We start from the raw sequence: 15,479 nt of genomic DNA, 5'->3' as shown, positions 1-15,479 counted from the left end.
TAATTATTAAAAAAAAAATATTCAGCAAAAAAATACAACGGAGAACCTTCACCACAAAACTGCAATGCATAAGGTACAAATTATTTAATCAATAAATGTACCATTGAAACTACACATGATCTGTAAAAAACACTTATGTAGAGTATTATCAATTGCGTTACCAAATGTTAAATCTATGCGCTCCATTCAAACCCGCTTCACAGCCCCACTCAGGTTTTAAAAAGTGCATCCTTCACCATATTTGAAAGGTCATTACTCATCAGCTGGGTGGAAAAACACAGAAGGGCAAATAACATGTTGAAAAGTGTAAACAGAAACTTGTGAATAATAGAACACATAAAAGCATTAAAGTCTACTCTGTAATTTTGGGAAACAGTGACGTCAATGCAAACATGCACATGGACGTTGTGTTTTGGTCAGATGTGTGGGTCGTAGTTGAGAAAAAGACAGGGAGGTAGTTATAGAGCACCGACTCAGTGACTAAAATTTTCAATTAAATGATTTTTTTTAAGATTCAAGAAGCAGAAAATCAGTGACCAAACCAGCAGACAGCAGTGACAAAGCTGTAGGCTGCTTGAGCTTCATTCATTATCTATACAAACCTCAGTTAGAGACCAACCTAATAACAGGTTTACCATCAGTAAGACGTTAACATGTTTAATTTTCTGTATGTCAGCTGGGTTAGTTGGGGGGTGCCCCTCCTCTGAAATCATATCAGCTGACAAATAATGAGTGGGCTGTTAAAAATAAGGAAATTAGTTCAATCATAAAGGTCTAACGGTTACCAAGAGTTCAAAAAAAAGCAAATAGAGGAACATTATAGGGCAGAGTTAAATGGGGCAACACAAAGACAAATAAGGGTCTGATAAGGGTCTACTGACAACATCAACACAAGACCCAGTTTTATAGCAGCAGCAGGACTTTGGCTGTATGTCAGTGAGGACACACTCTTATATGCTATATTGATGAGAGGATGCAGATAGAGGCTGTTATCATGGGCTGTTCCTGATAACACACACACACACACACACACACACACACACACACACCAGTGTTTCACTGCAGAAGATCCACCCAGGGACTTTACTCTAAAACAGTCAATCACAACAAAATGATATACCTACTTGGATTCAAGCTGAATTTGTTGGCATAAGCAAAGTTATCACCAGTTTTGGGGCTTTGCTGAAAAATCCGTGTGACCTGAAAGTTTGCTCACCTAATCATGGTTACCAAAATACATTTCAAAATTGTTACTTAAAATATTTTTTATTGTTATTTTCATTTATGGTGAACACTTACATATATACCTGCTCGTGTGAGACCTGGAAATGTGACTGAAAACCACTCATTCGGATGTGTGCTGTAAGTAGAAAGCTGCAGTATTTCGGTGAAAAATGAAGTTCTTTGAGTCGTCTGTTGGAGGAGCTGTTGTTACCAGAAGCAGATGAGAGAGGAAACTACACAAGCTGTATTCACAAAGCATGCTAGCGTAAAGAGTTGCTCCTAGTGATTAAATTTTGACAAAAATTCTTAGAATTGTGATATTTTCTTGTGAATATCCCCTTAAAGTTACAAAATGTATCACAAATGAAAATAAAACCCAACAAGGCAGATAATATACATGTATATGTTTTTATAATAGTCACAAGAATAAAATAATATAATAAAAAACACAAACAGTTACAGTGTTTTCACATTTGACCCAGTTCATTCTATTTACACAGGATGTCCACACTTCATAGGCTCACAAAAAAATGGACACAGTGGACTCGCCGGTTAATATCAAGTACACAGAGCCGGCTGGCCCATTAGGCAATATAGGCAAATGCTAAGGGGGCCGTGGCCTCCAGGGGGCGCCACAAAATCTGGAAAACATTCACCTTCAATATAATTATATTAAAATTAGTTATTACTATTAACTCTTTAAATGGAAAAGCTAACATAGATTCAAATGTAAAGCAATGCCCAATTAATTTTTACTACAACTGATAATACCAAATAAGTCCGCCTCATGACTCCCTTTGAAGCTTTGGTGACCACTAGTGAGGGTCAGGACCCCCAGGTTGGAAACCAATGTATTTGAGTATTGTTAGAATAAATATGCACATAGTCATACATGTTTTGTAATCATTGAAATGTACCAACATTGGGGGGAAAAAAATCCAATGTTGCTAAATGTACCGTGACAAAGGAACACTAAGGACTTTTCAGTGAGTATTATTACTCCATGCAAGGACTCTTTGCTAGAAGGATAAATTAAGCACACTCTGACAGTTTTCTTAAAATGTTTGCAAATTAGATCATTATAAATTATCATTATATTCTATTAACAGTGAATTGGTCTGCTTAGTGTGCATGCCCCATTAGTCATTGCTGTTTTTATTTACAACACTATTCTTGGCAAAATTTCTACTTATTTTTCCTTTCTTTTAAACTTGAAATGTGGACACCACAAACTTTGTTTGTTTCTTCACAAAGTCTGACCGGACTTCAGACAGACTGGCTTTTAGGTTTTCTGCAGCTTCTGCATGGAAATATCTACAAAATAATCTTAAACTTCAAATCTAAAAATCACAAATCTGTGTGTCTGACTGTAATTTACTGTTGGAACTGGACAAACTGGGTTAAATAAAGGCAAAGTAAATGAAAACATAGCAAATGTTGAAATACTCTGTGTGTTGAGGAGCTCGTAAATAATCCACACAGCAATGAGGATTCTGCTGAGCAAACTAATCCCCCTAATAAACATACATTGTTGATAATATAATGCATTGGCATGAGATCATGAGCAGAGTAATAGTGATGAGTGTCAGGTTATAATGGCTGCACTGTACACCTGCATGAATATGACTGGATGCTACACCACAGCTCTGTGAAACTACTGATAATAATCAGCAAATGAGGAAATTTCAAAAACAGAAAGAAATGACAGATTTGTAATGGACGTAAGTCTTTAGTGGTAAACTGTGCATGTTTAGGGGAGAAAAGAAGAAGAAAAAAGAAAACAAAGTGGAACTTTCAGTTAAATATGAAAAAAATTCTTGGGACTGGACTCAGACTTTTGGACCTGGGCTGCTACCTAATCAAACTTGTTTATTTTTTTTTCTTGCCTTTGCACTCAGACAGAGGGTCAAAGTGTGTATGTGTTTAGTTTTAACTATTAACAGAGCGAGACATGTAAAGTAAGAGAATGTATAATGTGTCACTGTTGTCAACGTGATTAGAGCGTTCAGCTGAGGGGTGACTGATGCAATACAATGTATAGTAAGATAACTCTCCAGGGTTTGCCTCTGAGTCTGACCAGTTCAAAGTCTAAATGTGCATCAAACATAAAACAGCTTTAAACTGGAAGAGGTCACTCAGTGTAGATCTCTGCAAGACAACCTGAAAATAATACTGGGATGTAACCCTCTGTAATCACCAACATCTTGATTGGTAACTGTATTTATTTATTTATTTTATCAGTTGCCATAATGGATTACAGTAACAATTATTTTGAAATTTATTTGTAGTTCAGCCTTGTTTTAGCCTAGCAGTTGTTGATGACTTGTGGCGCCTAGTTAAGAGAAGTGAGGAGTCAGCAGTCACTATAGGTTATAGACTTTTTAGCGTTTTTCCAAACAAAATTATGAAAATTGTGTAAATAGTGAAACAAAGAGTTTTCATTTTCAGAGCACATTCCAGTAACTGGTTCAGATTTCTCAAAGCACCAGTTGGTTACATGAAAGTGGCTGATTTTAAATGCAGTTTTCGGTTGAAACATTGTCAGGGGACATGTTGGTGTGGTGAACAATTATACTCTTAAAATACAGTTATTCTGGACAGCCACGTTGTTACAGTTAACTGGCTGTCTCTGTGTTATATGAGCCAATACAGGCCTTTTCTCCGCAACCGTAACAGAAATAATAAGATTTATTTTGTAAGTTAATTACATGTGAGTAGTTCTGAAAGTAGCTGATGGGTCCAGTAGTATGCAAGATTAAACTATAAAGAAAAATATTATTAATTTTTTAATCTATGAAAGTTTATTTGCTTGACATTTGTTTTTATGATCTGCTTGTTCTGAAGTTACTGCCTTGTGAATCACTTTGTAACATGGCTTTAGAGACACACTCTACAATCATAAAAACTTATCTGGTTTCACCCTCTACAACTTATTTGGCCGACTGAACATGTGTGTCTCTTTCAGTCCACACCCTCCGTTGTTTCTCTGCTGACTTGAAAAAGTGACCTTTCTCCCATTTTTCTAAAGTTTTACACTTTTAAGGCTCAAACTACAAAACTACTGTGACAAAGGATGAATTTAAAAGGACAAATGTTTCCACTATCAGCATCTCGCAGCTGAAAAAACTGAAAGTTGATTGTTTTGCTTTGGTGCACCTGCAGCTTCATTCAGCCTGACATCTCATGCTGATTATTACACAAGTGCACACATTCCTCAAGACTAATCATCAGGACACAAACCAGGCAGAAAAGTCTCAAATTTTGAGCTACATGTAACCCATAAACACAATACAAATATGAAATACCAATTCATATATAAAAATTGTAATTGCTGATTTGCAGTGCTGCGGTTTTGTCTTAAAACTCTCAGTCAGCACGATATGACTGTAAACTCTCATCCCATAGTCAGTTATTGACTACAGATACTTCTCTAACACAAGATGACGAGGACAAGAAAAGGACATCCTGTTACTCTGATTTTGAATAGTTGACTATTTATCAGCATGTTTTGAAATTTGTTAAACACTTACCTTTTGAACTGACCTCTTTAACTGGTTGCTGGTAACAGCTTTAACACAGCAAACCAATTCATGTTGACTCACCAAATTACAGAAAACATTAAAGACACTTAAAAAGAAAACTCTGATAAAACCAGAGTAGTTTGGTTGACTTCACACGTGTATGCTCAGGTGTGCATGTGCGTGCACAAACACACTCAATCACCCTGTCCCCCCTATTAAGTAACCAATAAGGGGCAGGGAGTGCGTTTCATTGCAAAGAGAGAAAACAGCCCAGCAAAGTTATGCGCCCACTCTTGACGCTGGAGCTCAGTGAAACACTTCAACCAGACATTGTTCCTGTACAGAAAGGACTCAGCACGCTACCTCAGTGTTCAGTTAATGAGCTGCTAATACCTCAAGAGGTTACATTGCACTGCTAATAATCCGAAGTTCAGAAAAGCTGCAGGAATTTGAGAGCTGATTACTCACTTTAAGACACTGTAGCAACAAGGGGACTTCTACTTTTTCACTTTTTAATTTTTTTTTGGGCCGTTTTAAGGATTTTTTGGCCAGGATTTTTTTTAAATAATTGAGAGTATGGTGTGAGCCAGCATCCTTGTTTTGTTTTGTTTTTTGTAGATATTTTTGTGTATGAGACAAGACAACTTCAACCGGTGAGTCTATTAATTTGTTGTGTTATTTACACTTTAGCCAACACTTTTTAGAGAGGGCACATGATAACATGAACGTAAGAATTAACAGTATCTCATGACTGTAAAAACAATACATTAATTGATGCCACAACTAAGATATTTCAATCATCATTATTTCTGAGATAATTACTTTTGGTGTTCTTCAGCAGTTGTTCAGTTTATCATCAGCCTTTCAAAATATTTCATATCATTCCTACATTACTGGTATTATTCAACAGCAATTAGCAATTTAGTTTAGTGTATGCTTTTCAATAGGCCTTGAAATATTCCACATTTTTCCTGCAATATTGGTAGTATTCAACTTTTAAAGCTAGTTCAGCTCCCAGTCAGTGAAAAATGCTGTTTAGCTCCCAGTTTACACTATATTCTGCATCCTTCATCTCTTTCCCACTTTTCCAACTATTCACTCTCCTTTACCTGCTTCTTCATGCAAATTAAAGCCAGCAGTTCAATTTAGCATATTTTTTTTTTAACAAACCTTAAAATATTTCACATCATTCATACATTTTGGCTATTAGTCAATATTTCAAGCCAGCGATTCAGTTTAGCACCAATTTTTCAGTGTTAAGCATGTAATATTGTGTAAAGTGTAAAATATTCTTTCATTCAGCCAGTTTAGCTCCAAGACATTAATAAAACAATGCCTTTAGCTCCCGTCTTGCACAATTTTGTGCATCCATCCTCTTTTTCTTTTACATGGATTTTCATACAACTTAATCAGCTTTTCAACATCCAGCATTCACACCTGCAATTCCCTGGGAAGTCATAATATTAATAACTAACAACTTGTTCATAGGTCAGCTGTTCAGTATGTTTAGATGTTATGTATTTGGAGAGAATAAAAATGCATATTAAGTCAGAATTGTGGACCTCATTTAAATGATCACTTATTTAATGAAGAAAATAAAATGTAAGCATAAGCAACAAATGCTTTATACACATGATTTTAAAAGTTTATTTAACAACATCGAAGGTCACAGGTCACCACTTTATGTAAAGGGCCACTAACATGATGATTACTTAATGTATTGTTCTTGCAGTGAGTCATACATGAGATACTATTAACCCTTGTACAGTACATTCCTGATACTTGATGTACTACAGTGAATTCATACTTTTTCATAAGTGCTGTCAATCTTCCCATAAAGTATTTCCAATTAACATATTTCAGTGTTTATTTCTCATGACTAATGTTTACTTCAATATTTTGACAGGTTTTAGAACAACCTTTTTGCACATCCAAGTATTCTAAAGGGTCCTATTACCACAGCAGGATTTAGTGACATTAACATTAAGACACCTTGAGGACTTCTGGTTGTATATAACTATGGCGTTTGGTGATCTACTGGAGCTGGTTGGAGCCACAGGACGCTTCCAGATCATGCATGTGATCCTCCTTTGCATACCTGTCCTCATGATGGCCAGTCACAACCTGCTGCAAAACTTTGTGGCCTCCGTGCCTCATCACTTCTGCAGCGCACACATGAACCTCTCTCAGTCTCAGCTGAGCCCAGAGGAAATGCTGCTGATCACTGTGCCACTAGATGAGACTGGGAGGCCAAAGAGGTGCCAGCGCTACGTTACCCCACAGTGGCACCTCCTGGCTAACAATGAGACCTCCAGTTGGGAGCAGCACGATGGTTTTGATGTTGACCTGCAGGGATGCACGGATGGATGGTCCTACAACATGACCGAGAGGAGCTCCACAATCATATCTGATGTAGGACAGTGTGTGTTTTTACAGTTTTTACATGTATATATGTTGTCTTGTCATGTGTGTTAAATTGTGTTACATTTTTGTCAGTGGGATTTGGTGTGTGATATACGCTCCTTGAAGCAAATGGGACAAACGGTCTACATGGGAGGTGTGCTTGTGGGAGCTCTTGTCTTTGGAGGTCTTTCGGACAGGTAATATTAAGTTCATCCCTACTTATTTTATACTTATAGTGTGGTTCTTACTAATAAAACACTTTATACATAGTTTATACTGTGTTATTCATCTTCATAATGTAGTATTTAAAAAAAAAATAACTTATCAAGTCAAACTGACCTCTTTCTTTGCAAATCCACCTGGCTCCTAGATATGGTCGACGCATCCTCCTACTCTTCTCTCACCTGCTGATGGCAGTGTCGGGAACATGTGCTGCTTTTTCCACCTCCTTCCTGCTCTTCTGCCTGTTCCGCTTTGGTTGTGGCATGGCTCTGTCCGGAATTGGGCTCAACACCTTCTCACTTAGTAAGATATTTAGCTACATGGAGAGCAATCAGTTTACTCTGTAAAATGATTTAAAGGGACAGTTCACCCCAACATCAAAAGTAAGTTTTTTTTTTTGTTTTTTTTTTTGTTTTTACCTGTAGTGCTATTCATCCATCTAGATTGACTCAGTTACTGAAGGTAATCTTGTTGTTAGCAGTGTCATGTACGAACTATTTTCTTTCTAGCGTAGAATCTGCCAGAACTACTTTCTTTCTAATGTAGAATGTTTCTTATAATAAGGTTGTGGATTATTTTGAGTAACTGGTTCATGATTTTTTGAAAGAGACACTGGTGTTGAACTTTTCAAATATATTTTTGGCACTTTGAGCACCATAAGCCTCGTGCCATGCAGTAAGATTATATTCAAGAATAGTCAGACATCTCTATGGTAGATAACTATGAAACTCAGCAGCTCAAACCAAAACAATCTAGATCATGGGCCTTCAGCAGAGTGTCCTGGACCCCTAGGTGGCCCTCACTGTCACTGCAGGTGGTCCTGCAAATAATTGTTTTATCATTTTTTGAAAGTTTTCTTTTTTTCCTTTCAAAAATTAAAATTCAGAAAACACACATTAACATGGACCCAACATAGCAAAGCTACATCAACCTACAAAACAAGCTAAGGCCTGTCAAGCTTTGCATTTCTTTACATGTTGAAGTGCTGTGCATGGGACTCTGAGAAGAGCAAAACTATACGTTTCATGAGTCTGGATTTTGGAGTTCTTTTGTAGTCTCTCAAAAACAGGAAACACAAGAGCAGATGTCTGAGGAACACAATAAAATGTGTCTTTATCTGTTCAAACATAGACTGTGAACATTAGCATGTCTCCAACTAACTTTTGCTGAGATGTAAGCTAGCTTTCGCATCAGACTTTCAGCATTAATATTATGTCATGTACACAGCTGTGTCAGCTCAGTCGAGGAGTTAGCATTGGCTAGCACTAACTAGTTACTCTTTCTGTGGTGATGAGAAGCTGCATTTGTTTACTTCTCTAAGGATTCGAAGACCTTGCGTTTCAAAAATTCTCCCAATTTTGATATCAGATCTGCCACCATAAGCTGCATATAGGCAGTGGGAGAATGGAAAGCTTGACAGGTAACATTAGCCATGTTACAACTGCTCCTGATGTAGCAGCTAAGCAAGTGCAAACAAGACCCCAAAATATTCAATGCAGTATTGGCAGTAGGGGGTTTACTGTATCTCTCTATCAACTTAAGGGTCCATGGCCTGAAAAATGCTGAAGACCCCGGATCTAAATGGATAAATAGTACTACAGGTAAGAGGAAATTCGCATATGTATTTTTGATTTTGGGGTGAACTGTCCCTTTAATTGGATGCAGTACCAACAGACATGCTGATTGTAGGGTACTAATCATTGTATAAAATATCTATAAAATCTCTCTTTTTTTGTGATTCTTCATTTCAAGTTGTGGAGTGGATCCCCACTCGTGTGCGGACAGCAGTGGGAACGATGACAGGTTACTGTTACACAGTGGGGCAGTTGATCCTGGCAGTCATGGCCTACTTCATCCGGGACTGGAGGTGGTTAACCCTGGCTGTGTCATTGCCCTTCTATGTCTTCTTCCTCTTCTCATGGTGAGATAAACATTGAACAGCAAATAAAAGCTAGGATCGGAGCCAGAATCGACCAAGTCTCACCCATGCTCCAGTAACAGTTGAATGAGCTTGGCAGAACCTCAGTCACCTTTCTCCTTTCCTGTTTCCTGTACTCAGAAATGTTAGGCGCTAGGCCTATCTATGTTGAAAAGAAAAAATCCTTTTTGAAGACGCCTAAAGAAGATGTTGCTGGGGGACCTGTAAAAATTACATGTATACCTGGGGCCCTTTCTTAGGCTGATCTAAAGCACAAGTAGAAAGCGTGAGGCACAATGGATTTAATTTATTCAAAGTGTGACCAAATCCACCTTTGCCGTCTTGCACCAGGGACGCAAGTGGTATTTTGCTCTTCCCTGCCCTTTGCACCACCAGTGCAAAGTGGGATACACCTATCAGGTGCATGGCTGTTTAACATTAATGAAAAGTGTTCTGTGATTGTGGAGACTTATTGCTGATAGAAAATAAGTTCAAATAACACTTAACTAATACACACTCCCTTGTGAGGAGGAGAATGACCATAAATGAAGGTTTTTTGTGATTGTGAAGACGTGTGTGTGTTTCAGCCAAACCCGCCGGGTGCTATCTTGTGCTGAAAGACTACAGACTTTGCACTTCGACCAGGTTTTAGGTGGTCTAAAGCGCAAGTGGTTTTTACTCCAATGCGCCGAGCACAAGATAGCAAATGCGCTGGGCCACGCCTTTGTTTTGCCTTCATGTTTAGACCTCCCGCCCACAACCACACAGACACAGCGCAAGTGCATTTGTTATCTTGCAGACATGGCAAAAATGGTGCTTGCACTCTGTAACAATCCGCCTAACCACAAAAAAAGAGTAAGATAGTAAAACCACTTGCGCCGGTTGCACAACGGCTTTGCGCTAGGAATAAGATAGGGCCCCTGGTATTAAAATGTGATCTGTATCTGGATAAGTTATCCAGATAAAGAAAAACTGTGTAAATGTTTCCTGATTGGAATGTGATCAGATCTGCTGGACCACATCTGGTGGTAGTCTGGTTTACATCTTCAGTAGGCGTAAACACAATTCATACAACAATCTGGATAACATATTTACAATTACAATTTCATTTAACAGAAGCTTTTATCCAAAGCAACATGGATCTGAGAGCTGCTACAATACAATCAAGGATCTAGTCAGGAGAGAACTTCATGAGTAAATGCAAAGTTCATTGAGTGCATAAGATGCATTGGATTTTTTATGGATATCTTGTGCAGTAAATCAAGTGCAAAGGTGCTCATTAAAGAGCTGGGCCTTCAATATTTTCTTAAAGTCTGTGAGAGACTCTGCCAATGGTTTGGTAGCTTGCTCCACCATCGCTACAAAATGGAAGAGTCTAGCCAGCAACCTTGGGCCCTGTTGTGGTGGTTGAATCAGCTGTCTTTGGCAGAGTGTAGTGAGCAGGAGGGAGCATAGACCTAAATGAGAGACTTCTGGTAGGTGGGAGCCATTTTAATTGCTGTTTTGTAGGCAAATGTTGGGGTTTCACATTTGATGGGGGCAGCGACTGGAAGCCAGGGGGGTGACATGCTGTTTTAGCCTGGTTGAAAACATGCCACATATCCGGATACAGATCCCATTTGAATACCAAGTGTAAATGGGGTGATAGTCGCCTCAGAGGTTAGCTAATGTTAGCAAAACACTACTTAACTAACTAGCTAATCTACAGCAATCTTAGCTAGCTAGTTAGCTAGCTGGTTAGGTAGCATTTTACCAACATTATCTAACTTAAGATCTACCCCAGCAACATCTTTTAACAACCTTCAAAATGTGTTTTTCTTTTCAACATACATAAGCCTAGCACCTTCAATATCTATTTAGGCTACTACAGGAAATAGGAAAGGACAAAGCCGGGCACTGGTTGGCTGGATACCAAGATTGCCCAGCTGTTATTAGAGCAAAGAGCAAAAAGGGATTTAGAATGGGTCAATTACTGGTCTGTGTTTGAAGTTGCAAAGATTTTGTGCTCAGATTACCACACCATTAAAAATCCAACAAATATCTCACAGGTGGTTTCATGAATCTTCAAGATGGTTGGTCCTTAATAATAAGTCTGAGCAAGCCATCAAGAACCTTAAAAGTGTGGCCAAATTTAATGGACGCCGTGAAGAAGGAGAAAAAATTGACATGAAAGTAAGAGAAAATGGTGTGTTTGTGCCATTTCAGCATATATCTTTGTTTATAATTGTGTATAAAATCAGTTTGAATTGAACGATTCTCTCTTTATGCATAGATGCTGCAAGAATCCATGAAGAAAGAGATGTCTGGTTCACAAGGTTCATACTCTGTCCTCGATCTGTTCCGCACACCCACAATGAGGAATATGACATTCTGCCTCAGCGCCGTCTGGTACATGTCCTGCTCTTGTTGTAGAAAAACTCAGTAGCAGCTTTTAAGCACCTCCTATGAAACTGCAATAACACTAAAAATGTTTGTTTTAGGTTATCAACAAGCTTTGCCTATTATGGTCTTTCTATGGATCTGCAAAAGTTTGGGGTGGACATCTACTTAATCCAAGTGATCTTCGGAGCTGTTGACATCCCTGCTAAGGTTGTTATAACCGTGTGTATGAGTTTTATTGGACGGCGTCCATCGCAATGTGGTGCCCTCATCATCGCTGGAGTCACCATTTTGATCAACTTACTGGTACCTTATGGTATGTAACAGGAACATATGCATACAAGTAAAGGTTGAATATTACACCACAGAGACGACATAGTGATCTGATTGCATGTTTCGCTTGAGTACAGATAAACAGACCGTCCGTACCTGTCTGGCTGTGGTGGGTAAAGGTTGTCTTGCTGCCTCCTTCAACTGCTGTTACCTTTACTCTGGAGAACTGTACCCAACTATCATTCGGTGAGTCTTATACAGCAACAAACATCTGAGTGTGGGAAATTAGCTGCTGTTTAATACAATTGAATCTAGTTCTTACTGAGGAGTTTAATTCAATTTATTTTGTTTACTGTGAAAATCAGAACTCTATTTATGAATGAACCAGATGAGAGTTTCTGGACGTGAACGTACTACAAGGAGTGTTTTATTTTGAAACGGTCTCAATTCAGTACTGATTTCCCCTGTAGCAGTGGTTCTCAACCTGAGGGCTGGGACACCCAAGAGGTCACAAGGTGATTTTTGGGGGGTCACCAGATGGTTGTGGAGAATAAAATAAAATGTTGTTTGAAGTAGCATGTAATTAGTGCCATGATGAAGCTTTCAGCAACATCAGCCCTTTAATATCACACGATGTAAAAGACAAGTACTCAAATAAAAAAGATGTAAAGAGATGAACAGCCACCACACTGATGGTGGAAACTACAAAGCAGCACAAAAATGGCATAAACTACCATGTTTCGAAAAAACATAAACACTAACAAAAAATAAAATTTTCATTCTGTAACATAAAATAGCAAACTTTTACTAGTTTTAAGCATGGTACGGCTGGTATGGAGCGTCATTTTTTTTTTCCAATTGCCTGGTTGAGCAAGTGAATCAGAAATCTACTTGTCCAAAGTAATTTTTTACTTACCAAATAATGCTGCTGACAAGCTTGGCAAGGGCCTGGAGGAGGGGTTGTTGGCAGCTCCCTCAGCTGCAAGGCAACATCTTTTGGAAACTTGCTGTGCCTTTGAAAAATGACCCCATTTTGTCCACCTCGCTCTCAAATTTGCCTCAAACTGTGCAATACATAGTTGGAGTTTTGCACACATCCTCTAACACGACGCAACTAAATTGTTTCCAGATAATTCAAATGTTCACTTGCTCTTACTGTCTTTACCTGCTGCCATTTTCTTGCAAGTGACCCATTAGTTTTGCACATGTGCAGTTCTCAACAGAAATGAGAAGGAAGTGAGATGGCTCGCTCCTTTGCTACGTCCATAATCAGTTCTGTGAAAAAAAAGTGAGCTTTAAGTCGGGGATCACCAACATCAAACTGATCATTCTGGGGGACCGTGACTCAAAATGGTTCAGAACCAGTGAATCAGAAAATGTTAAATCGCTAGCCAACTATCTAGCTAAGCTATATTTTACTAGCATTAGCTAACACTAGCTTACTATCCAGCTCAGCTATACTGATTATTTGCTAGATAGTTAGCTTGTGTTTTGCTAATGGAAATGTCTTGTTTATGCTGCTGTCCTATACAGTTTATTGTTAATTATTTAAATAAATACAAACATAAGGGAAAACAGACATCTCTGGTAAAAACAATGAAATCTGATGAAATAAACCACAGCAGAGTGGCTATGTGGTGTACATGGGTAGTCGGCAGTTCGTTGCGTGGGCAGATAAAGATTAACAGTGTCACAGTCTTCTGTACCGTGACACGAGGGCAAAACAGTGAAGGATTATTCTTAACTCAGTGACTACTTCATTTCATAAACTTAATTTGTAATGCATTGTTTGAGGGTCGAAACTCTCCTGAGATCCTCTTTTTTAAGGTTTGAAGAAAACATGATGAAACCTTGTTGTGTGCCTTTAATGCACTTTTAAATAGGTCATGGTTGCTTGTTTTCACAATAATAAAAACATTGCAAACCATGATGAAAATTCCCATCTTACGCTTAAATTTGAATAAAGTCATTGCTCCAACAGGAGCAGCTGCAGCTGTGAGTTCTTTGTACGAAATAAAGAACTGACTTTTCAGACTTAAAAAAATGTAAAATAACTCAAAATTGTTTGTGATGTTTGTTGATTCAGCTTAATATCTTGATTCTATTGAACATGAATTTATATCATATTTATTTCATTACAAATGTTTACTTGTTTTGAATCATTACATAATTACCTCAACTTGTCTTTTCAAATGTGGTCATCTTAAAATTTTAAAGCAGACAGGACACTAACTTTTCAAAATTAAAATTAGTATTTTTTTCTTTTTTATTTTTTTTTTTCCCCCAGCATCATGACTTTGTTATCTACTGTAAGCCTTTAGCAATGTTCTTACTGATGATAATAATTCACATATGCACTGAATCTTTATCACCAGCAAGTACTAATGTAAAGGGTAATGGCTGTTTGTGGTGTGATGTATTATTATGTTATTATTTATTTCATATTCTTCTCTTAGTCAGAATGGTATGGGCTGGGTATCCATGATGGCTCGTGTAGGAGCCATGGTGGCCCCCATGGTACTTCTCACGGGGGACTACTTTCCTTGGCTACCAGGTTTAATCTACGGAGGAGCTCCGATTATCAGTGGAGTGGCTGGAATATTTCTTCCAGAAACACTCGGTTCACCCCTACCTGACACAATACAAGATGTGGAGGACAGGTAAAATCGAGTTCCTTTCCTTATACCTCTGCATCGTCATGGTTGAAGAGAGGGAAAGAAAGTGATTTATCCATTTTCTGTTTTCAACACAGGGGATCTGGGAGAAGCTCCAAAATGGCACCAAAGGAAGCGATATGCTTGCAGGACACGCAGGCGAATCTCCTAAAGCAGACTGCCTGAGGGCATCTGTATTGTATTCCTGATGCTTTTGCTGACATGTTAATGAATGTAGAGTGGATACGGCTTTTTCTCTGCCCTGTTTATTTGTTTGATTTCCACAAAGAGTTTGTTGTGTCTCATGACTGCTGGACAAAATGGAGTTGCAATGTTATTTTCCTGGACAGGTCAATATGTCAATGAATAGCTGCAAACAATCAGATGTTTATTTGCTATAAAGTAGCTGAGAGGACTTAAGTCTTACTTTGGACCAATTATGTTTTATATTTTACATACTTGTGTTTAAAAAATTAATAATTCATATATATATAAGCCTTCTACAGGCTATGTTATGCTCTCACTGGTGTTTTTGTAACTATAACTTTATATACAATCTTGTATTTGTGAACAAAAAAATGTGTTTTCGGTAAAATCAACATGTATTCATTTGTGTTGTGTGTCTCTCTTTTCTTACATATCAGCATGATTTGTTAATAAGGTCTCATTTAAATGGACTGAGTCACTGTCAGCTAAATTAACTGAAACAAGCCGGATGAAGAAGCTGCTTGAGCAGAAAAGACAGAGAGAGAAAACAGCGCCACCCAATGGCAGAAAGACATACAACAGCAACAGTTTAAAAAATGGTCCACGTCTGCTCCTGAAATGTGTCTGGAATTATTCCGTTAATGACTAAACCTACCTGATGTTACAACATTTTTTTTC

At 38.1% G+C, this 15,479-nt stretch overlaps 1 protein-coding gene across 1 annotated transcript; it reads left to right on the top strand.

Moving 5' to 3' along the window:
- Nucleotides 1–5,288: 5,288 nt before the first annotated feature.
- Nucleotides 5,289–15,203, top strand: slc22a6l (solute carrier family 22 member 6, like). Its single transcript, XM_084731180.1, has 11 exons — nt 5,289–5,398; nt 6,652–7,157; nt 7,242–7,345; nt 7,519–7,673; nt 9,123–9,291; nt 11,337–11,460; nt 11,561–11,676; nt 11,769–11,983; nt 12,078–12,186; nt 14,397–14,600; nt 14,693–15,203. The coding sequence occupies exons 2-11, from the start codon at nt 6,765–6,767 to the stop codon at nt 14,778–14,780; spliced, it is 1,677 nt and encodes a 558-aa protein (XP_084587306.1). The 5' UTR covers nt 5,289–5,398; nt 6,652–6,764; the 3' UTR covers nt 14,781–15,203.
- The last annotated feature ends 276 nt before the right edge of the window (nt 15,204–15,479 follow it).

Source organism: Lutjanus erythropterus, chromosome 11, assembly GCF_056507025.1.
Source record: "Lutjanus erythropterus isolate fLutEry1 chromosome 11, fLutEry1.hap2, whole genome shotgun sequence".
Classification (NCBI taxonomy): domain Eukaryota; kingdom Metazoa; phylum Chordata; class Actinopteri; order Lutjaniformes; family Lutjanidae; genus Lutjanus; species Lutjanus erythropterus.
The sequence above is the reverse complement of the archived record's forward strand: the minus strand, read 5'-3'. Positions and strand labels throughout refer to the sequence as shown.